Below are 26,923 nucleotides of genomic sequence, written 5' to 3' on the forward strand. Positions count from 1 at the left end.
TGTAGTGCCGGCAGAAAGGAAACGTATGTGTCACGCTACACAAGTCACAGTTTGCAAAATGTCTACGGTGGAAGAACTCGTTAAAATGTACTTTTCGGTCGGGTTTTCAAACAAGGAGATAGTAATTGCTTTAGCAGGGATTAACAATATCATAGTTGCTAGTTAATAAAGTGGCAAATTTGCCACTTTTTATCTCATCATATTAATGCATGATCTGTGTGTTAATTTGGGCCAGGGTTATGTTTGGGTCATGACAGGACGGTCAAGTGTCTGTTTTGAAGTGATGTAACAGCATCTAGTTTCAACTGGTAATACGCTATGTGATGTCAAGAGCTTTGTGATGTCAAGAGCAATGTGATGTCAGGAATCTTTAATTTCTTTATCTAGTCAACAGCCAATCAGATAATTCCATGTCAGTCCTGTTACCCACATGTCTAGCCATAACCAATCAGATCGATTCACTGTCTATATAAGCTGTCTGAGAAATGTGTGTTTTGTCTGAGTATTCCTCTGTCCATTTGCCCCTCTTTTCCTCGATGCCTCCTCGTTGTTTTTGGTCAAGTCAAGTTAGTTCCACGCCTCTTGATGTTATGCGAATAAAGTGCTAAACTCTTATTTGTGTCTGCGCTTTTGGGATCCAACTGCAGAGCATAACAATTAAAATGTGGCAAATTTGCCACTTTTTTTCTCGTCATATTAAAAAGTGGCAAATTTGCCACTTTTTTTCTCGTCATATTGCCCCCGCCCTCTAATATATATATATTTCTATGTGGCCCTAATACGCCGTCATAACTTGATAAGTTTAAAAAAAAGAAAGAAAAGAAAGAACTGGAACTGCAATTACAAGGCAGCAGGCCCTCTCTCAGTTCCAACATCAGTGGCCTCTGACCTCACAAATGGACAGAAACTCCCAGTGACACACTCCAGCATCTTGTACAAAGTCTAAAAGGGAGAGAAAAAAAAACTAGTGAACCAGAGAAAGATGCAGACGCACACAGAGTCTGCGACACTACATCCATCACCAGAGCTCACACTGACAGCTTTGCCAAAGGGAGCTACAGGGGAGAAGACCGGCATTGTGGGACTGAGACCTCCCCCTGGATGCTATGTTGACAGGAGAGAAGAAAAAGGAAGAAGACACAGGCGGAAAAGAGGGTATAATACATACATATACAGCACATGTTGATCCATTGGGGAGATGAAAGGATTGCAGCCCGTCAAACAGACGACTGTTGGCTGGAGGACACGTAAAGATTATATTGCCCAGCAGCACACACAATGCATCAGGTGAATTCGATGAATATGTCCACACATATCGAGCTGTTTTCAAGACTTCCTCTTTCTATCTCTCTCTCTCTGGCATAGAAGAAAAAACAAAATAAAACAAAAGGCTGCGATTGGCTGGCAACCAGTTCAGGGTGTACCCCGCCTACTGCCCATAGCCAGCTGAGATAGGCTCCAGCACCCTCCGCGACCCTTGTGAGGAACATGCGGTTCAGAAAATGGATGGATGGATAAAACAAAAGGGTCTGCTATAAAACACAAAAGGAATCAATCAATCAATCAGAAGGAATCATACGTGTGGACTGAGTGAGCAGACATATATATATATCGCATTGTAAAAAATAATAATAATAGCAACAACTATGATCAATATGTAGTACATCTACAGTGACTCTACAGCAAAGTCAAAAATTGACTAAATATGCCTCTAAAACTGCACCAAATTCATGTGAAAATATACAAATATTAACTACATATTCAACGTAGAAAGACCCTAAATGAGCTCAACCAACAAGCAATATCACATGACCGTACAATTCAGCACTGAAAGCCTGACAAACAGCGTCCCCTTCCCAATCCAGTTATGGTCCATTCAGCTGCCCCTGTCTGTCTGACTCTATGGGCTCTAATTAGGCTTGTAAATAATTATTGCAATTAAAGCCTAAAATTAGGAGCAGTGAAACGCCACCATTAGTCCCACAATAAATGTCAGCCCCATTCTGCACAGGCGAAGGGAGGGGTGGGAGATGGTTATGAAAAGAAAAAAAAAAATACAGTGCCATTAAATAGTCAAACAGACAGAAATTAAGGGGACTAGAAGAGGAGGGTGCACGAAGGTAGCTCACAGCTCTTAATTATAGAGCTGATTAATGTGACAGGGTGGCTCCTTGGAATGGGTATACACATATACACATACACATGCATCGAACATTCGGCTGTAAACTGAACACTGAAAAAAAAACAAGGACAAATGACTTTAATGCTGAATGTTACAAATGTGTTGAATTATTATTATTATTAGTAGTAGTATACATACATATCATTTTGCAAAAAAAAATAAAAAATCCTGATTGATTCCTGATTGTAAAATGGCCACAAGAGGTGAGTACCGATGTCTTGAAATAAAATCATGCAATGATTTGCTCTCCTCAATACATTCACAAGGATGGGAAGCTTACTATTGTGTAAGCAAGCGACACAGTATGGCCAATTGTGCGTGAGTCATGGCCACTATGGTAAACATACAACAAGAGTGTCATACACTCTGAGCGTCAGGTATCCTTTCCCTCATTATCTCTTATTATGTCACACTGGCTGTGTGACATAATAAGGGGGTGTTGGGTGGACGTTAGTCCAGCGTGTGTGCGTGTCCGATTATCATCTAACGCCTCAAGGTCAGTAATGGTAGTGAAGAAGTGCACACAGATACACGTGATGATAGAGCTAATATAGAATATCAGACACTTGCCAATTATATACTACAGAGGTCAATCACATACTACATTGCACAACTACATGTCACCAACAAACTATGCCACACAGAAACTACACTACATGGCTATGACTAGTGTTGTTCCGATACCGATACCGATACCCAGCTTTGTAGTATCGGCTGATACCGATACCATACGGATACATAAGGTTTTTTTTTTTCCTCAACATGAAAAAGCTGTCCTGCTATTGGTTCAGAGCATTCTAGGCCCAATAAGATATCTTAGATCGGCATGCAGAGAACATGTCACATATAAGTGAATGTCGTGCACGAGCAAGACACAAGATGCTGCATCCAAAATCCTATATTAGCATTGGAATTAATGGAATCGGCATGTTACTTGTGAGTAGTCACCGATACCGATACCACTGTTTTAATGCAGTATGCCGATACAAGTATCAGTATCGGAACAACACTAGCAATGACATACTGCTGCAACAACTACATAATACACTTCAAGCTACAGAATACATTCCAAGCAAAATACATACATACTGTATACACACCAAATACGAAATGTCCTACAATGTTTACCTACGGAATACTGCATTATTCTCCAACAACATATTTCATTATACATCAGTAATGTTCATTGTATGCCATAGGCAAAGTACACTTCTATAAGCCAACTGCTTAACAATACAGGCCAATTAAAGAGAGTACAACACTACCAAATATACACCACACATGACAAAACCGGACTATGCATTAATTACAGACTGTAGTGTACATCACAACAATGCAACCACATACTACACTACATGACAACCATATTCAACACTATAGGCCAAGTACATACACGTTACACACAAACAAGGTATTATGTACCCATATGGCAACTACATAGCGCTACTATAATGCACACCAGGTTCTACTCACCACCGAACCAACAGTCCTGCTATCTCTCACAGTCTTGTTAACACCTCCAGTCTTGCTAATAATATACAAAGTCTGGCTGTCCATAGGCTCTCAAATCCACACAGCATCACAAACACACAGTCTGAATGGTGCTGTCGGCCTTGCTGAAGCCTGCAGTCTGCTACCTCAACCAATGATGCAGTCATTCTCTTTGTTGACCTTGCCTTGTTTACAAGGAAAGTGAAATAAGGATGCCTAAGATGGAGAGTTAGATGAGTTCCAAACAGGGAACTGGGCGCTCAGGTTTCTATCAATTAACTGCCTGATGGGGGGGCTGATGGGATGCGCTCACCTCCACTAATGAGGTTAGGATTGGCCACTGGTTCCAGGGCAGAAAACCTGATTAGTACTAATCCTGCCTTAAGTCAATTAACAATGCCTACTCATGCAAATGAAGCGGCTTTGTCTGATGGGCTGGCACCCAGGGAACAGAGGCCGACATGCAAGCTTGCACAACATGACTACGACCCGCACAAAAGGGGGAAGGACGCTTGAATCGATCATCATGAGATAAATGACAAGCGGTGCTTGAGTGGACAGACGCTGTATGAAAATGAATCAGTGAGGGGGCCTGTGTAAGTGACCTCGCCCAACCTATGGCGACCCCCTTCGGTTTGATGAACAGGCTCAATTAACGCCGAACTGCCCTTAACCCCTGACCTTCATGTATCCACAAATTGTACATGCAGTAACATTGCAATTACATAGTGTACCTGCACGCTAACCTGAAGGGAAGAGAATGGCAACAACATTTGGAAATAATCTTTCAGTTCCAGTTTGGAGTTCTCCAAGTCAGTTCAAGTTAATTATTGTCAGCAACAATCTAGGTAGAAAACATGACATCTTTAGCGCTAATGTTAGTATAGATTGATACACTATTATTAAGGGTTAGGTGAAGATTTTTATCCACAATCTTGAGCGATAAAATTATAGCAAAAAAAAAAAGAGGAGGACAAAACCTTGACAACAGCATTGCTCATACCGTTTAGGGTTTGTGGTTTCATATAACTCAAACGTCTCAATTTGCATACTTGTCAAAGCATTAAGCATCACATGTTCAAGTAGCTAGGTCAGAACCGAGATTCAATTCAGTCTGCGTTAGCTTAGCATGCTACTGTGAGTTACATACAAAATATCCAACAGAGCAGACTGACACGGTCTTACTTCTTGGGAGGAAAACTCATTCTAACCTCTTGTGGTCTTCGAACCTACGGTCTTCCGGTGCAAACTCAAATCCTTTCAGACTACCGCCAACATAAATGTACACAAAACGGCTTTGGCTAACAGGGTTTGACCAGAAGAACAACTTAAAAAAAGTGGCCTCATTACAATGAAAAGGCAAATGGCATCATCCATAACAATGGATGAGCGTATCGACGGGGGAATTTGTCCTAATTTGTTCAAGTGTCAATACCAAGTGAGCCTGTCAGCGAAACTGCGACAAATCTCACAGACCACCCTCAATCTTAAAGAACCTGGACAAGGAAGCGGCAGTGTGATTGATTGACTGACCCTCGTCTACCATGGCCACCAAGCGGAGTGTGTGCACGTTACAAGCTGATGGACTATCAATCAAAGCCATGACCTGTTGTCCCAGAGATTTTTGTCCCTATCGGACCGAAGTCGGGAAAGGGCACACTCAGATTGTGCTAGATGAGTAGAATTTGTTATCGTTCCAAAATTTTTCTCCAAATAAAGTGAACAGGGTGGCTGCAGAAGTATATCATTTACAGTATTTTCCGCACTATAAGGCGCACCTAAAAACCGTCATTTTTTTCAAAAGCTGACCATGCGCCTTATAATCCAGTGCGCCTTATATATGGATCAATATTGAGCCGCAACAGGTCTTGCTGTCAAGACGCTATCGGTGACCCTGCACGATTGGTGACGCGCATGCGCAGAAGATCCCGCCATCTTGGAGCGCTAGCTAATGCTACTACTTTACCTCAGAGAAAATAATAAAACAGCTGTTTATTCATTTTGGGAGTGAATGGAGTTGTCAGAAAGCTGGTTTGTAATCTAGTGATAAAGTTTGACTGACCTATCTGACTTTTTTGTTGACATTCCCTTTAGCGCAGCACCATCTAATGGATGCATAACGTAACCCCAGCCTCTACTGTAGCGCCTTATATATGTAAAAAGTTTTAAAACATGTCATTCATTGAAGGTGTGCCTTATAGTGCGGAAAATACGGTACTTGACAATTCTGGGAGTCAACATAGATATGTTTCAAATTAATGTAATGCCAATATATTTCTGATTGCATTTAAAGTGGATGTTCATCGTAAAATGTCAAATCATCAGTCATGCAGTGGACACACATGAGCAACTTTATGTAAACAACATGGGAACTAGAAAGAGAAACATGTAACGGAGTGACTTATGACCCTTGCTACTACAGCAGAAGTCACATTCCACTGACCGACCTTTTTCATCGCGACTACTGCTTCCTTTTTTTGTGTGTGTGTCTTGGGATGTCAAGCTCACTGAAACTCTTTGTCAGAACGTGGCAGAGGCCAAAGGTCAAAGCTTCTGGGCTTGTTCACTCTCTGGCAGCTGAAAGCCAGCCACACTGCCCTGGGGCAAGCGCAAGCCGAAGAGGGCAGTCTGTTGTTAGGAGCACCAAGGACAGGCCAAAAAGAAGTAGACTCTTACTCTTCTCTTGAAGCCAGCCAGTTTGACTCTTGAATCTAGTTTGAGATTTTGAAATTGGATCTAGTCGTCAAGCAAAAGAACTACAGTATGTGGACCAAAGTCACCGAACATATGAAACAAGCTGCACACCAGGAAGAGGCAACACAGATGTAAACAATAAAATACAGTAATAAATATATTAGATACCATTTAGTTCACCTGTTCAAACTGAGCCCTTCCCCAGCTGTTTTAAATCCGGGTAACCTAACCTCGGCATTACTGGGCTGGCTGCCATCTACTATTATTACCCATATTTAATCATCTATACACTTCTAATGTACCATATTTAGACCGTGTTTAATGGCCTATGCTGCTGCTGAATGTCTGATTTACAGTGGTAGTTTCTCGGGCAGGCGCTGGTGTGCATACGTCAACGAGTGGCATATTCAAATGAAATTAGGCTCACATTGATGAGGTATCCATGTCGTTTTGCACTGCAGCTTCATTGGCAGATATCTAATATATCTGCTTTTGAACCACGTTTGGAAGAAGCTTTGATTCTGAGGATATTAGATTTAAATCTTTTTTTTTTTCTAGTTACACTGCCAAGAACAATTGGCACAAAAATACCAACAACTGATTTTGTGTCATTTGAACAATGTAGTGTAATTCACGTCAGTGAAACATCCTTGTCAATTTTGAATCGTATCCCAGAACGCAAGTGTGTTTCGAGGCCATTAATACATACATGACGAGCCATGCCATGTATAATCCTGGATAATGTGTGAATGAATTCTATTTCCTCATGCCTTGGTAACTGCTGAACCAATTTCCTTCCAATTTACCCGCACTGACCAAACAAAGCTCTTATGGTGTGTGCGTGTCTGCGTGCGTGTGCAGGCGTGTATGCGTGTGTGTGAAGCGTGGGGGGCTCAGAGAGGAGGGACAGTCGATAAAGGGAACCCACATAGTGAGAATGGCTGGGCAGCTTGAAAGGGAAATAGGTTGACAAGAAGCCTCATACAAAATGGCTAAACCAAAAAAGGGAGAAACCATGCATGGATTTCAAATTTCACAGCTGAGCACCTGGGAGAAATTGCCATGGTTGGGGAAAAAAAAGGTCCTTTCTTTTCTGATAATCTTTGAGTGGGAATGTCGGCATTTCATGAAACCTGGTCAGGAAAGAAGTATGAAAAGGTTGAGGTGGTTTAATGTGTGCTAAAGAGATTGACAGCAACACTTGGATAAGCAACCCTATAGGGTGGCCACTGTGTCTATAGTACAAGTCTACTGTGTGTCTTTACTTTCACCATTATACACACATGAACACAATTAATTGGTTGCGGGTCACCAGGGCCCCCCTCTGGAGCCAAGCCTGGAGGTAGGGCTTGTTGGCAAGAGCTTGGGCCTCTACCCAAAGGGGTCCGGCCGCCGGGCACAGCCCAAAGATGCAACACGGGTCCCTTCTCATGGGATGACCAACTGTGGAAGGGACCAAGGGGTTATGGGCAGTATGAGCTGGGCGGCGGCCAAGGGAGTCATTGGCGGTCTGATCCCAGGCTCTCAGGATGTGGAATATCTCCTCTCTGGTTGGTAAGGAGTCTGAGTTAGGGTGTGAAGTTGAGAAGTCCCAACTAGATATAGTCGGGCTCACTTCCATATACAGTTCTCGGTAGGGGTGCTAAAAAAAAATCGATTCAGCAATATATCGCGATACTACAGCACGCAATTCTCGAATCGATTCAATAGGCAGCCGAATTGATTTTTTAACATCCATTTTTGATGGAAAAATATGAAACAGAACGTCTAACTTTCACACTTTAAGCATGGAAGAATGTTATATTAATGGAACATTAAGCCTTAATATTTTATTTCGATGCTGTTCTAACATGAAAAGGGTACAACCTGTTTGTTAAATACAGTGGCTCACAGTTATAAAACTGAAGTTTCAGATCAATAAATAATACAATTTCATACAAATCTTACAGGTTACTGAATGGTATTTTCGAAATTTGAGTAAAAAAAATCGCAACAATCGGCTTGTAAATTCATATCGGGATTAATGGGTATTGAATCGAATCGTGACCTATGAATCGTGATACGGATCGAATCGTCAGGTACGAGGCAATTCACACCCCCTAGTTCTCGGGCTCTTGTAACAGTCCTCTCATGAGAGTTATTCAACAGTTATTCAAGGTTTTATTTGGGTTAAAGTCTGACCACAGACATATTTCTACCCATCTAACATATTATCTCGTAGAAGAAAAAAAAAAATCAATTATTCATCTACAAGTCCACACCCAGTGGTTGACTGGTTAGCACGTCCGCCTCCCAGTATTGAGGACTCGGGTTCGAGTCCAGGCTCCGGCCTTCCTGGGTGGAGTTTGCATGTTCTCCCCGTGCCCGCGCGGGTCTTTCCCGGGTACTCTGGTCTCCTCCCACATTCCAAAGACATGCATGGGAGGTTAATTGGGCGCTCTGAATTGTCCTTATGTGTGCTCATGAGTGTGGATGGTTGTTCGTCTCTGTGTGCCCTGCGATTGGCTGGCAAACAGTTCAGGGTGTCCCCCGCCTACTGCCCAAAGCCAGCTGAGATCGGCTCCAGCACCCCCTGCGGCCCTTGTGAGGAATAAGCGATCAAGGAAATGGAAATGAAAATCCACACCCAAGACTACAACTTTTTAAAAACATTGCTAAATTAAAATATCACACCAATCACTAAGCTTTATTACCAATGTACTTCAAAAACCTCGTGGGCCATCCTGCGTGTATCACTTCAGAATCCTTTCAGATGTAAAATCTCTCCATGAATAATACATCACAGGCTTGGCTCGCCGCACTGGCCGCTGACCAAAGCAACCGACACTTAACACACTCACTGATTATTCTCCACCGTGCGCGATTTGCCAGCAGCCATAAAAGCACAGAAGAGGCGCCACAAAAGGGAACGAAACACACCATAGACATATTGACAATCTAAAGTCCGATAGAGTAACTGGAGCTATTTATCCCAACAGGCCACAATTATGTTGAACAACAAAAGAGCTGAGTGATTATTGTGCTGTCCGCAATGTAAAGCAATAAATAAAGTTAAATTTAATATTGCTATGTGAATGGCAATCCAGTAGTTGGCAGTGTAAATGTGTGATTAAACACCGCACACTGCAACCCAAATTGTGTATAAACAGTGAATATGCAAACATTTCCACTTTCATTGGCGATGGCTCTTGTTGGCTATCTGGCTGCAAATCAGCATAAAGCCACAATCCTATTATATCCGACCCCCACAACTGTCCCTCTTTCCAGTCCCCTTTATGCTGTTTGACAGTCAGGCAGTCCCTTCCGTGTTATGATAGAATGCAATGTAAACAAAAGTGTAGACATTATGTCGACACATCTGTAACTGATATTGAACTCTATTGTACCTTTTAGTCCAAATGAGGATTAAAGATGTGTTATAAGAGTTAATAAATTGCTTAAAAAAGGCTAATAATCATACTAGAAAGCATTGTAAATATTAATGCTAGGTTTGTCAGTCTCTTACATGCATAAAAAAAAAAAAGATGGCTCAATTAGTACTTTAACCCATTAAATTAAGATTATTAACTGATGTGACTACAAGTGTGGTGCATTGCCAAAAAACAATATGAGTTGGACAAAAGTTACCAAATAATGCTAGCAAGCTGGTTTAAATAATATACAGTATTTCTGTTACATGCTTTTCATTTGACAAAGATAAAACTAATAATGTGCTAGTACTACTACCATAAGAGAAGAACGTCATGGGTGTTTACAATACGGCTTAAATGTAGTTTATTAAATATGCATTATTTGTTGTAATCATTAAGCATTGTTATTAACCAGTTTATAATTCTTCACATGGCTCATATTATTGTTAAAAAAAAAAAAAAGCGGACACGCAAGGGTCAAATTTGCATGTACATGACGATTTAAAAAAAAAAAAGGTCTTGGTCCTTATTTGAATAGTGAATGTGACAAGAGGCGGCATGTGTGCGAGCCAGTGCACTATGTCGGTATCTATGCAAATGAAAACAGAGGGCCATGTGGTTTGTGGTTGGTGTGTGATGTTGAGGCACAACACACACACGCGCACGCAAGCAGGTGTGAGAAGCGAGTGCAAATATCTCTCCCTCTTTTCCTCTCTCACTCGCTCTCTTTCTGTACCCAGTCCTTCCCACTGTGCCGGGCACAGAGACCCTCTTTGTTATTCCGAATAGGAAATGCAACTGCAGCCAAAATCTGTCCTGCTTTGTGTTTGATATCATCCCTGCTTTGTTCTCACCGCCTCCCCTCAGCAAGCACTTGGCCTCGCTCGCTCTGAGACGCACACAGTGCAGCTTGGAAAAATGATGGCGCTCGTGATGTTGTCCTGGATGCCAGACTTCTAGTGCTGCTGTCTGACATTTGACTTGGCCAGTCCTAAATTTGAGATCAGGGGACTGACCAGGTTTCGACTGTCATATTAGTATTGCCCATCATGTTACTAAGCTTTGCCTGGTCAATCCATCCATTCATACATTTTCTATATCACTTAGGTGGCCACGGGAGAGCTGGAGCCACTCCTTGCTGATTTTAGTAGATTTCACCTTGACTTTGTCGCTGGCCAGTCACAGGACTGATGCCTATATGTATATTGATAGCATTACTACCAGTACAAGTACAAGAAGAAAAATAAACATCAGTAGTTTATGACAATATGACCACTAGCCGTCTCTGTCTGGCGTAACGCTTGAGTGGTACCCTTGAACACAAGCCTGAACTATACGCGTGCGTTCGTCTGCTTCTGGAGAACAAGTCTGGCAGAGGGAGCTTATGTGATGAATGCTAATGACACATCGCTTCTCATTCACACCACTCGCACTTAGCGACTCCACATCAAAAGCTTGTTTCATCTGCCGAATAAATGGGAATAAAGGATTTTGTAAATACGGTAAAAAGACTTCAGAGTCAGACTTGTCTTTGCTTTGGGGAATCTGTGCGAATGTTATGCTTTTGGGTATATGAAGTGCAATGTCTGCACCTTTAATGACCTTTATAACGTTGAAATGCAGGTGAAATGCTCAGCAAAATAACTCGTCGTCTCCCAAGATAATGTAGAAACCACATACAGTGCAGCAATAACTAGTCTGTAAAGACTTGGGATTTAGAACTGGAAGTTCACAGTTCGAGTCATGATATGGACAAGTAATTGGGGGGATGCTAGTGTGGTTACTGTTGAGATGCCTTTGGGAAAAGCATTGACACCAAACCCCAGCTGAATTATTGTTGCATAGTTTGTGCCAAATACAATTAAAGTGGCAGAATTCCCTTTTGTCACAGCAGTTCAATCCAACATTTGGGGTCTTGCGTGAGGACATGCGGTTTCATCCGACCAGAAGGTTTTGTTCACATGAATGGCTGGATAGTTTTTTTTGCTGCTACAACACTTCCTCATGGCTGAGCCTGCATAGCCATGCTGGCAGTGTCGCCTTTAGGCTATACATTCACTTGCAGTACTTCAATGTAAAGTTGAATGTATGGATTCCACCACAAGTTAAACAAAGACATCATGCAAAGCCTGAGGTGCAAAGAAGAAGCTACACGTAGGGGGTGCAAAAGCTGATGGAAACTGCTGATGGGAAGGTGTAAAACTGCTCTCTCATTCTGATAAAACTTCCCTACTGTTTTTACATCAATTCAGCCATTTTCTATCCTGCTTATCCTGTTCAGGGTCCTCAAGAGCTCGAGCTAATAGCAGTCGACTTCAGACCGAAAGCATACTGTAGCACCAGCCAAGTCACAGGGCACACAATCACACATTTTTCAAGTGTATATAACACTTTTATGGAAACTCATGTTGGCAATTTATATCCAGTATATAAACAACAGAACCAGAAACAGTTGGATGGTGGTGAAGTCCATACTGCAGCCTGAAAAGCGACGGCTGGAGTCTACCACTTTGGCGAAAACAGGAGAAAGTGTCGGCTAGCTCATGCTGAAGAGCCGCAAGATGAACTATCGTGACCGGAAAGGAGCCAACGCTGAAGGTGGACGTCTAGCACGATGGATGAACGAGAGAAAGCAGAGCAGAACCACCCACCACATAGCAGATCCTAAAGAAGTGAAGGCGGAGCAGGACAGCCACAGCATGGTAGCGAGATGTTTTTTTATTTTTTATTTTTATTTTATTTTATTTATTTTTTTACTCCTCTAGATAGCACTCTTGGTTTAAAGACGTAAAGGAAATTGATTAAATTTCCACTGCTTCTTTAATCTATGAGTGCCATTTAGAGGTGAAAAATATCACAAGTGCTTCATGAAGTTTCATTTTCCCATCACTAGTAAGAAATCAAAAAGAACTTACCGTAACCCAGGTGAAAGCATGCCCGAGTTCCACCTTTGGCCACAGTGTGGCGATTAACATATCGTGACTGCTGACCAGTTGGCGAAGCGCAGTGTGTCTACCAAATTCACAAACTGAGATGAGCAACAAAAATAGGACTCTATATCTCCACAGTTCAGTGATAGATCATTCTCAGTATTTGGACATTTACAACAGTTATCTTTAGATGTTGTGTATTTCGAAACAAGTCAAGTTACAGGTGCCAATAAAACTGCTGCTGTATGTCTGCTGTGTTAACAAAGTCACGTCTTGCATTTGAACCACGCCCCACTGCTGTCACTTTTGCCACCTTAAATAAATGAATGATTAAATACCTGCATTGTCACTAATCCAGCTGCCTCATTACATTAGCTGTCCTTAGCTGTCAGTGTGGAGAACACATGCTCTTATTCATTCTATCCAACATCACATTTTCATTGTTTTACCCCTGAAGTGGCAGACATGCAATTTACAAAAAAAACGTGCAAAAGACAACTACAAGCATTCCATCTTGAACTTGCATGCCCGTAAAACCAACACATCAGAGCTTCTACTGCATACGTGTATCAAAGAGATTTGAGGTGCAAAATTGTTTGTTCAAGTCAGCGGTGGCGCAGGTTGCGGCCGAGCTGCCGCAGATGAGATTCAATGTGACACTGTTATATTTTTACACTCCCAGCAGGCAAACACTGACAAAAAAAAAAGCTGTGTTTTTTTTGTTTTTTTGTTTTTTTACAATGTGAAATCTTTTTTGTGTGAAATAAAACAAATCACACACCCCACAGCTATTTGTGTCAGTTGCTTATCTCACGGGAAATGATGAAGCAGTGGAAGTGAAAAGTGCCACTGCCATGTGCTAACCTGTTAGCTCTGGGCACTTGGTTGCTACATTAAGATGCTCTGTTGGTCAAAAACATGAATAACAGAAACATTTGCCTGTGCAGTCACACATAATGTAAACATTTGTATGCTCAATCAACCTTGCGTTGTCCACCTCCACCTGTGTCCCCCTCCCACCACGTCAGTCAAGTGCGTCAGTGATGGTTTGCTCTTCACCTGATGATGTTGTGACACTTGATAAGACGAGTACATGGACGACCTCTAGCTGTCCCTTTTACCCACATCCCTCTTCCTCTCATCAGGCTCAGCCAAGCAGCCACCCTTCACTTCATCTCTCTCTCTCTCTCTCTCTCTCTGGATCACTCGTCTCCTCATCTCTATTTCTTTTTTCCTGCCTGCCCTCATTGTTCGCCTTCATTATCAAATGCTGCCACAATGTCCCCTGCTGTGCCACCCAGATTATTTATAGCCGGCAAGCGGGTGTCGGTGGCACCCTCGTTGCGAGGGGAGGCCAAGGCGGTTCTTTACGCTGCTCACGCTTTTTACGAAAATGCAAGCAAAGACACACAAAGCGAGGCTGCAATGCCGCCGCATGTTTGCACCACTCACTTGTCTTTCAGACATGACGTAGAGGTGAGCGCGGTCCAGGGAGAACGCCATGTCTCGGAGAATGGGGCTGCCGTCCTTCATGATGGACACGGTCTCGTACTGCACGCCACCATGAGGAGGGCCATCGATGCGAATCTGAGGAGAAAGACGATGAAGAAGAAGGACGTTAAGGATGGGGATGGCATCTTGACAAACAAATAAACAAGAAAATAAAAGGTCGTTGTTTGTTTATCGGTTGTAACTGACAGACCTAAAAAGTGTAACCGGTCAGTAGTACACTGACTTCTTTCAAAAGATAGTAACAGCACTACTACTAAAGAGCTCTTTCTTTGAACTTGAACAAGGATTTCTGGGGGTTTGTTAAGAAGATTTGAACATTATCATTTAGGAATGAGCATATGTGCTGATATGGCCTGTAGCTATGAAGCTGAGATGGAGGACTCTGTTATGTTCTGAGGTTGGATCCCAAAAGCGCAGACACAAATAAGATTTAACTCTTTATTCGAATAACATCGAGATGCGTAGAACAAACTTAACTAGGCGAGAAACAATGAGAACGCATGAGACGCCAAGCCCCCTTGGGCTGGGAGATGCACAGAGGAACCGAGGTAATAATCCGACAAACACACACTTCTCAGTTTGGCTTAAATAGACAGTGAATTGATCGGATTGGCTGTGGCTAGACATGTGGCTAACAGGATTGACATGGAATTATCTGATTGGCTGTTGACCAGAAAAAGAGATGAAAGATTCTTGACTTCACATAGCTCACACAGCTCATGACATTACATAGCTTAAAACCAGTTGAAACTAGATGCCGATTACATCAGTTCAAAACATCAGCTCAAAACAGACACTTGACATCACGGTCGTGACCCAAACATGACCCTTGCAAGACCAAAACTTAACCCTGGCATGACCCAGTCATGACAGACTCGAGTCATATGACTTGACTTGGTATGTAATGACTTGACGATGTAATGTAATGTTAATTGATGTGACCTGTAATAATGTGACCGAAAGGAAAAAATCAATAAAGCAAAACTCGGATTGCAATTTTTAGGACTTGCAACTTGTTTACCAAAAACTTGGGAATAACTTGACTTGACTTGAGACTTTGTAGGCCTACACAAGTGACTCGCCTAGACATAAAATTGAACCACATGACTTGACAAGGCATATTGTTCATAGTTGGAAATCTTCATTTTAACACAGTTAGCCTTTTTAGGGAGGAAAGAAAGAAAGCAATCAAAAAGGTGGTTTTGTTTGTTATCCGTGCCAACCTAACAACCCAGTTAGGGTTGCGGCACACTTGCTCGTGTAAAGTGGTTACACTGAACAACAGCGATGGCAAGAGCCCCAATACAGTACTGCATCGTAAACTGAAAAAGCATCTACAAATCTTGTTTGCTAACATCTCCCACATTACCAAATAAGCAAACTTTATTCCACATTTCATTTCATTTCTTCACAGGGCAGACGTGTAAGAAAATGTGTGTTTTTTCTGGCTGATTACACTGATTAGAAGAATATTTGCAAGTTCCAAGATATATTTAATCTACTTAATTAGTACTCCACATTGTCAAAAGCCCAACAGGCGTCAACACTCGCCAAGTAAAAGCTCCTGAATTGTGTTTTTCGCACGTGTGTGTCTGTGTGTGTGTGCTTTTGAAATGTGCTCGCGTTTTCTGTTGCAAAAGTGAAACTAAAGATTGCAAAGGGTGGGGGAAATGTCTCTCTCTCTCTCTGCAGATCTGTCAACGCTCTTTAAATCTTGTCAAGAAAGAGCATTGGGGGGTACTTTTATGCTTGGTGTGCATTCAACTATTTCACTTTTTGTTTTAGTGATTTACTCTCAGGGAGGACGTGACTGGCTGACCCCCGCGATGCAGGATGGGGTTACCACTAAATTATTAGCTGATATTATTAGGCCTTTGAGAAACCTTAGCTCTGTTTGTCTTCCATCGGCCTGATGGATGATGGACTCCCCCAATAAAACTTGGAACTAGAGGCTAAGTTACCACAAAAACAGTGGGAAAAGCTATGTCATATAAATTCCCCCCTCTTGGACCCACGTAACCGAATGCCAGCACAGTTCCCAAACTTGTTGGGCAAATGTAAATCTTAAAGGGCATCGCGAGGTTTCCGATGCATAAGCGATGTCTTATGTGAAATATCACCGGCCCTTTCCTCCCCCGTGAAAGCTGATGGCTCTATCATTCGACGATGGCCGCCAGCATCCCTCCGCCCGAACGTTCATCCATCTATTCAGACGCTGACAGCATCAGAAAACAGGCCGGCTCTCAATAAAGCATCACACAGGGGAGAGTCAAGGTCGTAAGTCAGTCAAGAGAAAATGTCGCGGGGGGGTGGGAGCGCTTTTGTGCTGTTGTGTATGCGTAAACGGCATCCCAGCACTTGATGTCCCTTTCTAAAAACTGACAAGTAGCTCATATCATCAACAATGCAAATCAGTACAAAAATCATATACACAAAAAAAAATGCAAAAGTCCATGGGACTAATAACAGAAGCCTCCATCTGTTTATAATACTTGTCTGCTTAATTGTCAAAAAAATCAAAAAAATAGGGCAATCATATATATGTAAACTGTGGCCATGGGGCACCATCTTCATGTCCATAAAGCATGTCCAATGTGGCTAAAGTGTGTTTATACTCATAGGAGCAGTATGGAAAATGTGTGTCTTTCCAAGCCGCCACCATGAGGCTCACTGGTCACATGACCTTCAACTATGCACCCTCCTCAGGGTGCATTTAAAGTTGATCAGTTACACATATACACTCATATAACAACACAAGTCTGAATAAGATAAGCAGTAACTAGATCAGGGGTTGTAAACCTTTTTGACCTTGGGGCCCAACTTTTCCTGTACAAAATGTCCCGGGGCACATTCAGAAATGATGACTTGTGTTGACTTCTATTGTTTGTATTCAATAACTAAATCGACTCCACTAACAGTTTAAAAGATTAAAATGAAAAAAACTAAAGAAAAGAAAATGCATCATTCCTCAGATTAGTCCACTTGAAATCAATCTCACCATATTGTGATAAGCAGCTGGACATAATCTGCTTACAAAAAACAAAACTAAACAGCAGAGCATAATTTTTGACACTGTTGGACCCATCGAGTTGCAAAGAGAAAAAATGGCTACTTTTTAGTGGAGTAGTCTCTTCAGAAGCTGATTTGGAAAGTTGGAGGAGCTTTTAGAACTGCTTGTCATTGTCACCATGGACTTTTCTAAAGGTGAAGCATATTCATCCATCCATCCATTTTCTTGGCCGCAGGGCACACAGACACATGCAAACTCCACCGAGGAAGGCCGGAGCCTGGACTCGAACCGGAATCCTCAGAACCGGGAGGCGGACGTGCTAACCACTAGCTCACCGTGCGGCCCGCATATTCATTTCTCTTGAAAAATTCAACAGACTCTCTTACGAATGTTTTGGATGTTTGTTTTCTATTATGGCACATACATTTTGAAGCCTTCAATGCTTCTTTGGATATCGTTAATCCAAGCTCCACAAGTCTTGGGTCCCTTATTATTATTACATTATTACAATTATAATTATTATGGATGTTCAATAACCCTTTTTTTCAGACCAATACCAACTAGTACTTTCAATACATAAAATTGCCCACCCAAAAAACAATGATAGATAATTTTAAAATAAGACCTACATTGGGATCAATGTTGCACTTTTCCTCTAAAAAAATGCATGAAGTTATTGGCAATTTTCTATTCTGCTAGTTTCAAATTTCTAGTTCCTGATCATAAAATGGCCACAAGAGGGAGGCCAATAATGGTATCTGCTTCCGTTGCGAGTACCGATACCTTAAAAAAGGCTGGGTATCGACCCGATACTGATAACTGGTATTGGTACTCACCCATCCCAAATTATAATTATTATTAAATGCAATTAAATGCTGGTAGCCTTTATACAAAGAGCTTTTTTGATAATGTGTTTTTACATCCACTCCCATCAAAATGGTTTTCCCTTCGAAAACACTCTAGCATTTAAAACTAAGCAAAGCTTCAAGTTGCACTAAATTTACATTTTCCATTTACTGTGGAATCAAAGCTTTTATCTTATTCATACTGTTATTTCTAGCCTTAAGGTTATTGTTCATGGAATGCTTTAATTTGAATAAAACTGGAGAGAAGGAAAGCTTTCAACACTTTTGGACTGCCTGGCCTTGTCACATTCACACACCCACATCCAGTTGCTATTCATAATACCAAGCTCATCTTTTATAGTTGCTGTAATTTATGGAACAAATGCTTCATTCACACAGACACAAACACGCATCAACCAACGGCTGCGGAAACTCAGACGTGAGCCGGGCGTATTTGTAGCATGTGAAGCCGTTCCGCGGGATCACCTCTGGGTGGGCGACACAGGCATGCGAGGGGAAAATGAAAACGGAGGAACCAATGTTTACCGGACCATTGGACCAAAAATAATTCAGTGCAAAACGCTCTCTTAACCACACCACCTTACTCCCATGCTACCATCTTGTAGTACCTGTGTCAGTGAATCCCCTGCCAAAAAAAAAATCTCCATTAACTCCACATTGCAGCCACTTCAAACCATCTCCTGTCCGCCCCATTAGGCTTTATTTTACACGCTGGGTGTCAAAGTTGTTTTTATTTATTTATTTTCTGCAACGCTGCCTCTCTGCTTTAGTAGAACGCAACCCCAAAGAGCCACCCAGCTTGTTCCTGGGTGATCCCCCATGATCCTCATAGACTACGGCCATTAGCCAGTGTCTGTTACAGAGCACTAGAAAGCCTAAGAGGACATAAAATATCATGTTTCTCCTCTATTGACCACAGAGACTGTGAGATTACTTTTGATTGGATTCCTCACTTGCTGCACGAGAAGAATTTTAATCAGGAGTTAGGTGAAGAGAGCTGACTCTCATCCAAAGCAAGACTATATAAAGGTGAACGTTTACTGTTGTTAACAGTTGTGAGGTATTTTTACACTAATGTTTCAATGCATTTGTTGCCCAAATCAACACCAAATTACAAAAATCTGCCATATGGAAGACATGTTGCTGTTAGGGTCTGAGGTTGGATCCCAAAGCGCAGACACAAATAAGATTTTAACGCTTTATTCACACAACTTGACTAAACGAAAAACAATGATCATCACGAGATGCCAAGCCCCCTTGGAGTGTGGAGCTGCACAGAGGAACAGAGGTAATAATCCGACAAACACACACTTCTCAGTTTGGCTTAAATAGACAGTGAATCTAGACATGTGGGTAACAGTACTGACATGGAATCATCTGGTTGGCTGTTGACCCAGTAAAGAGATTAAAGATTCTTGACATCACATAGCTCCTGACACAACATAGCATCAGATAGCCTAAAACCAGTTGAAATTAGATGCCGGTTACATCAGTTGAAAACAGACACTTGACCTCTCGGTCATGACCCAAACTTAACACTGGTGTGACCCAGTCATGAGTCAAGACCCAAACATTACCCCTGCATGACCCTAGTCATGACAGTTACATATGGTGACCAGATTGTTATTTTATTTTTTTTTAAAAAGAGAACTTTCTGCCCTCCCTCAAGATACTTACTGGTACACCATGACACTCAAAGTTTACTCAAAGATGCCATACAATATTACTATTTTAACACATGGCTCTTCTGTATGAGTAGAAAATAAAAAAAACAAAACTTTATATTGAAGTCTTACTTGACAAATGAATAAATATATTACACAATGTTCTAAATCTCAAACATCTACTTTTCAAGATTGATTGCCGCCGGCGTAAGGTATCAAACCCGCGCCACGGCCATATCTCATGTTTGGGAGCGCAATGTGCTACCAGTGAGCTCAAATTCTGGCACTGCCGACACAGCTCAGCACCTCATATGAACGTTCAAGAGTGACCTGAATGCTGTTGTATTTGGCTCGTTCATCTGGCAACGCAACTCACCTGTTGGTCCGGCGACGTCAACAACGGTGGTGAAAACAGATGAATGAACAAGTCTTACTGCTTGCATTATTATTATATTGCATAACAGTATAGTCATATTCCATCCAATTTCAGCAGCAAAAAGTTTTTTTCGGCTGTCATATCTACCACAACTTGCCTTCTTTTCCAGGTTCTCGGTCGTTACTCATGTCCATGTCACACATGTAGTAGGTTACATACGCCGGTAACCGACGGTATTCACATTGCTATTCTTTGAGTTAATCTATTTTTTTATTTTTTTTGGGTCCTGTTGACATTTCTTTCATCGATATCACAATAACACTGCACTGTAAAATAAAAAAATAAAAAATGCTGATTTTACGGTAAAATACCGGCAGCTGTGGTTGCCGAAAATGTACCGTTAAATTATGGTAACACATTTTCTGCTTTTATGGGAAAAAATGTTTTGACACTGTTGATTTTACAATTATAAAAGTAAGTTATTCAAGATTTTTACTGTTAAAAAAAGAAAAGAAAAAGTCTTGGCATTTAAAAAAAAACAATGCTTTACCTGAAAATTTACAATTATATAAAACTTAAGTCAAGAATAGACGGTAAAATAATAAGTTTTGGAATAAAAAATAAATAAAAGTTTCACCGGAAAATTTACAATTTTTTTTACAAAAAAGTACTTAAGTCAAGATTTTACTGTTAAAAAAAAGCTTTGGCATTAAAAAAAAAAAAATAAAATAAAAAATGTTTTACCTAGAAATTTACATAAAAAAAAAAAGCTATTTTTATGGTAAAATACCGGCAGCTGTGGTTGCCAAAACACTAAGGTTAAATTACGGTAACACATTTTCTACATTTACGGTACAAAAATATACTGATTACTGTGATAAATTCAGTTGTATGCAAGACAAGAAGTGGTCGGGGGCCGATGGGATGGGCAGCAGGAAAGGCATGGCAGCGGCATCAGAGGCACCCTCCTTGTGGCTGCAGGCGCCAGAGTCAGAGAGGTGCTTTTGATCGGAGCATGTAAGCAACAGGGAAAACTGTTTGAAGGTTGACCAAACTCCAATTCAGATTGGCCTTCTCTCACTTCCCATTTCCGCTCCCTCTGCCCTTGCCCGTTTTGAACAGCGAGCCAGACTGTGAATCCCCCGCCGTGTGAAGCAATTTGCTGAGTGGAAAGCAGTAAATAAAAGTAAAAGTAGCGGTGCCGCCAAATGCATGTCGGCATTTTGCATTGTGGAGGCTGCCACTCACAGATAAAAAGAAAATAACCTGCAGCGAGAAAATGTATTCCCCTTATTCAAATGTAAATCACAGTGGTGAAGATGTGAGACTCTGATTGAGCGTTCTAAGAATTTTCTCATTACTTATGATAAAGTGTTGATTCGTTTTCGGGACGCTTGGTTGATGTTGCAGCTTGACTGAGCAGACACTCTCGTTTATAAAGAATATTTCTGCTTTAACAACCACAGCTGCTCACTATTACCTGAAGCGATGTTTACTTTTCCGATTTAGAAAAGTCTATTTTCTCACCTCGGCCTTGAGGGAGGTTCGCGTTCATGCAAGTAGATGCTGGTGGACACGGGTGGCTGCCAACAATAACATAGCCATCTGAAGGAGGCAAGTACTCGGCCACCGGCTTTTAGCTACTCAGGCGGATTGTAACCCACAAAAGGTTGACCACAATCAAACAATAACATTGAGGAGATTCAACACTGACACCTCACACCAGGAAGCTCGTCAAGCAAAGACACAAAACCTACAATTTGTCCGAGAATAGTACAGATGTTATATCGTGCATACAGTGGAACATCTAATGTCTCCCAGCATGCTGTGCATGATGACCCATGAGCACTCCACATACTGTATCTTGCGAGGCTTCAGCTCAGTGAGCAGGGGTGTCCAAACTACGGCCCGGGGGCCATTTGCGGCCCACCGTCAATTTTTTAGTGGCCCGCGACATATGCTAAAAATGGCATTTGACTCAGTTCAAATAAAATAAAAACAAAAATGTTTGGAGATGGTCAAAGTAAGAAGGGAGGTTGTTGAAAAACAGGTCCTATTAAAGTTTATTTTAGTTAGCTAAAACTAACGAAAAAACTAAAATTCAAAACAACAATTTCGTTAACAAAATAAAATAAAAACGAAGATGCTTTTTAAAAAAACGAAAACTAACTGAAACTACATTTTATGTTTACAAAACTAACTAAAATAAAACTAACTAAAATTATAGGAAAAATGTCCTTCGTTTTAGTCTTTGGTAATTAATTTAATATATGAGCCTTTGGGGATTATTTTAAGTGTGATTTTTAGTACATTAATTTTGATATGAACCGGAATGATGACGTTGAGCCCATGGTGTTTTTCAAATATTGCGCACAAGTAATACACATTAAAAACAAAACAAAAAAAACAACCTAAAACTAATACTGAAACTGACTAAAACTAAAACTAAGCATTTATTAAAGAACTAAAACTAATAAAGAACTACCACCCTGAAAACTAATTAAAACTAACTAAATAAAAAAAAACTCAAAACAAAATAAAAACTAAAATGAAAAATTCCACAACTATAATAACCCTACTGCCATATTACAATTACAATGGTTTATATACTGTAGCATTTTTCTAAATATGCAAAAGCACAAACAAATTATTTGCACAATTTTTAGGACTAAACACAATTTCTCTTCATAACATTATGTGGCCTTGCGTCCTTCTGATTTTCTGCATGTGGCCCTCAAATGAAAAAGTTTGGACACCCCTGATCTAAAGGATTAACTCCACAAGTATTTTGCTTTTTCTTTGGCAAATTTTTAGGAATATGATGTGAAGAGAAATTCAACTTATTAAAACAGAAATGTAGATGAGTTTTGTCGTGGTTCTGCTCCTACAGTGTAAAATAGATGCATCTGTTTTAAATGGTCTAAATGCCACTGAGCAATTAACCCACCAGAGGGGGCTGCTTTAAATTCAAAACCGTCTCCAAATATGAAGAGGTGTGAAGTTTTTAACAACCAGCATGGCAACTGTGGAGGCAGTAGTAGGAATGTTCTTATTCAGAGAACTAAATCAACAAGCGGTGGTCTGTGAGGCTGTTAAATAACTTAAAGATGTATACATTTACATATTTATATTACATTATACTATCATTAAATTCTGTTTGCACTCCTACATTTGGTTCAAATTAATTTCAGGGCTTGGCTAAAATCTGGAGAGACGGAAGGCCCTGTAAGTATGCATATAGATATTTTAAAGCTTGAGTGGCGGATACACACACAATAATAATAACAAAATAAACCAAAATAACGAAATTCGGTCTGTGAAAAGCTGATGATTTCATTTTAGTTTCAAAGAATTTAAAAAATGTTTTCTCTCCACTTCAAGGTTTTATCACACCACCATTGACAATTTCCAAAAGCAAAAATTCATCCATTCTAAATTCAAACAATCAGGAAATTGACCACCACCAATGAGTTTATTGTATTCGAGCTTGAGCTCCACAATAGTATGCAGGTAGAAAGATTCGCATTCACACATCTGGCAGCAACCGTATCTCTTGCATCTGTACTAATCCAGTTCGGCCATTTTAGGTGTCAAAATGACAGACACTTCCACTATTTTGCCAATCCCACGCACTGGATTATACTCTGTAAAACACCACTGCTTTTGCTTTTTTTTTTTTTTTGCTTTTTTTTTTGGCTCTCAGTACACGAACACCTGGCACTTACAGTATCCCAAAGAAGAGGCTTAGCTGAGGAAAATGTCTCACGTTGAAAGTCGAGTGATGTCTTGAATCTTGTGAAGGACACAGGTCAGAAGGATTTGAGGGCGATCACAATAACTGTGTCTCGCCAAGCAATTCCAACCAATTTATCTGTAGACGTGTCGAGTCTTAGCAAAAGACAGAGAATGCGACATCTAGACTGACAACTTGCAGGAGGTTGACAGGTAATACAATAGTGACAGATTTTTAGGGAGTCTGTATTTTCACTCAGATACAAGGTTGCTATATTGTAGCTATAGTGAGTTAGCAAATATATAGTAACGTACAAAATGGCCTCCAGTGTTTATGGTCCTAGATCCAGATGGTTTGGTCTATATGGAATCTCAACATTGACCCAACCAAAAACGTCAAACAGCAAAAATGGCCTCACAATTCATGTTACACTTCAGCTACGGATGAAGTGGACTTTTCAACCGGAGGCTGGGTGGTTACACTGCACTGACTTTTATGTGTGCGCTTGTGTGACAATGCCACTGAAGGTTTGCATCAAACTGTGGGAGGAGCTGGTAGGCAACTTGTCAGTTCACCCTGCTGGGAGCTACAAACAGTGACAGATGACAGCGTGTTGTATGGGTGCTGATTTCACCTTTGACTTCAACTACCGCAGGCACCTTGGGCCATATATTATTAAACATCTGTTTTACAGTTCATGCTTAGGGACGTATCATGGTGAAATTAACTAAAACTAACTACTTGTGAAACTATATATCTGTGTGGTTCAGTATCAAGGGACCACTGATATAAACAATACTGTAGAGCAGGGGTGTCCAAACTTTTTCATTTGAGGGCCACATACAGAAAATCAGAAGGACGCAAGGCCACATAATGTTATGAACAGAAATTGTGTTTCGTCCTAAAAGTTATACAAATAATTTATTTGTGCTTTTGCACATTTAGAAAAATACTACAGTATATAAACCAATTTATTTGTAATATGGCAGTCAGGTTATTATAGTTTTGGAATTTTTCATTTGAGTTTTTATTTTGTTTTGAGTTTTTTTTTTTAAATTTAGTTAGTTTTAATTATTTTTCAGAGTGGTTCTATTATTTTTTTTATTATTTTAGTTCTTTAATAAATGCTTAGTTTTAGTTTAGTTAGTTTCAGTATTATTTTTATTTTATTTTTTATTTTTTTTAGTGTGTATTACTCGTGCGCAACATTTAAAAAACACCATGGATGCGACGTCATTATTCCAGTTTATATCAAAATAAATCAAATAAGTCACATTTAAAATCATCCCCAAAGGCTCATGCATTAAATTAATTACCAAAGACTAAAAGGAAGGACATGTTTGCTATAATTATAGTTTTATTTTAGTTAGTTTTGTAAACCTAAAATGTAGTTTCAGTTAGTTTTCTTTTTTTAAAAGCATCTTCGTTTTTGTTTTATTTCATTAATGAAATTGTTTTTGGAATTTTAGTTTTTTCGTTAGTTTTAGTTAACTAAAGTAACCTTTATTAGCACCTGTGTTTTTCGACACCTTCCCTTCTTCCTTTGACCATCTCCAAACATTTTTGTTTTTATTTTATTTGAACTGAGTCAAATGCCATTTATTAGCATATGACGCGGGCCACTAAAAAATGGACGGCGGGCCGCAAATGGCCCCCGGACCGTAATTTGGACACCCCTGCTGTAGAGGGTCAGAAGTTTTTATATTATTTCGTGTGATATCATCACGCACTTCTGACGTAAGATGAATTGATAAGCGGAATCACTTGCAAAGCAAACAAACAATTCCTAGGAAAAATGTCTGAACTAGTTTTCATAAAGTACAGATTTTTTTTTTCATCCCTAGCAATAGACAACCACAATGTATTGCCATGCAGATCGTCTGGTGTCAGGGTTATACCTAAGATTTATGTAAACAGTTCATCAACCATTTGACATAAAAAAAGATACAATTTTTGTCCCATGTTGCAGGATCATTTATTGCTTATGAATGCATGCGTTTATGAACACACAAAACCACAAAACACTAACTCACAAAGCGTCTCTATCGACACACAAACATGCCTTGAAATGTTGCTATTGCATTTCTTGATTTTAGGTGGACTAAAGTACAGACTACGGCTGCTTTCTTTCTTTTTTCCTTGAAGTCTCGCTCTGTCTCGATAACGCATTTAATCCATCACTGCTGTCAGGTTGAAGAATTTGTGCGTCAGTAGGGAACGTTGTGTAGAATTGTGCTGTGATGCCTCGCACCAGCACAGCATTTCTGTAGTACAAGATACGATCCCATAAGTCACGTTAGCCTGCTTCTCATTGGAGAGGCTTTTACGTGGTGATACAAAAAGAAACATGAGAGAGAGCGAAGGCGGCAAAGTGGGAATAACAGTGCATACAAGAAACATCTATTTGACCTTTTCTTTCTCTTCTTCCATGTGTTCTTTCACTTTCATTTTCACAAAGAAGACGCATTTGTGAGGAACTGGAGATAAACAAGTAAATGCATATTGTAATATTGGAAAATTGCCATCATTTTTATGTCGCAATTGTTATCTCAGGTTGAGAAAGGAATCATGACAGAAAGCGGAAGAACAAAGATGAAGACAGTGAGTGCCTCTGCCAGGTACAATTACAAAACCTCTCACCTCAGCTAGCTACCATGACCATTTTGTTTGCATCAAAAACATTTCAATTCTGCCTTTGTCAGACAGCAACAATTCGGCAAACGTCAAAAGAGAACAATGAATAACATAACACAGAAGTGACACACACAAACAGCGACCCCGCACGACCCACATCAGGAATTTTGGAAGAAACTCGGTTTAATCATTTATTTATTTTTATTTTAGGTATTTTATTTTTCCAGATTTTTACTATTCGTGGGGAGTAAGGGACTGGGCTGCTTGTCCACTGTAAAGCTAAACTAAAACAGAGCATTTGGGAGAAGAAAAATAAAAAACAAATTACAACTAACAAAACCACTGTAATGTATTTTAGAGTTGCAATTTGTCTTGTCTGAATCAACAATCGAGCATATTTCTCCCCTTAACAAATTCCAAT

General features: G+C 40.4%; 1 protein-coding gene across 6 annotated transcripts in view; it reads right to left on the reverse strand.

Moving 5' to 3' along the window:
* plxna2 (plexin A2) overlaps positions 1–26,923 on the reverse strand; it is a 374,923-nt gene that overhangs the window by 108,354 nt on the left and 239,646 nt on the right. For all 6 annotated transcript variants that reach the window (XM_077512747.1, XM_077512745.1, XM_077512746.1 and 3 more), the window contains one exon: positions 14,160–14,294. In XM_077512747.1, the coding sequence (XP_077368873.1) occupies positions 14,160–14,294 (135 nt within the window). The remainder of the gene's footprint in view (positions 1–14,159; positions 14,295–26,923) is intronic.

This window comes from Festucalex cinctus, chromosome 2 (assembly GCF_051991245.1).
Source record: "Festucalex cinctus isolate MCC-2025b chromosome 2, RoL_Fcin_1.0, whole genome shotgun sequence".
Classification (NCBI taxonomy): domain Eukaryota; kingdom Metazoa; phylum Chordata; class Actinopteri; order Syngnathiformes; family Syngnathidae; genus Festucalex; species Festucalex cinctus.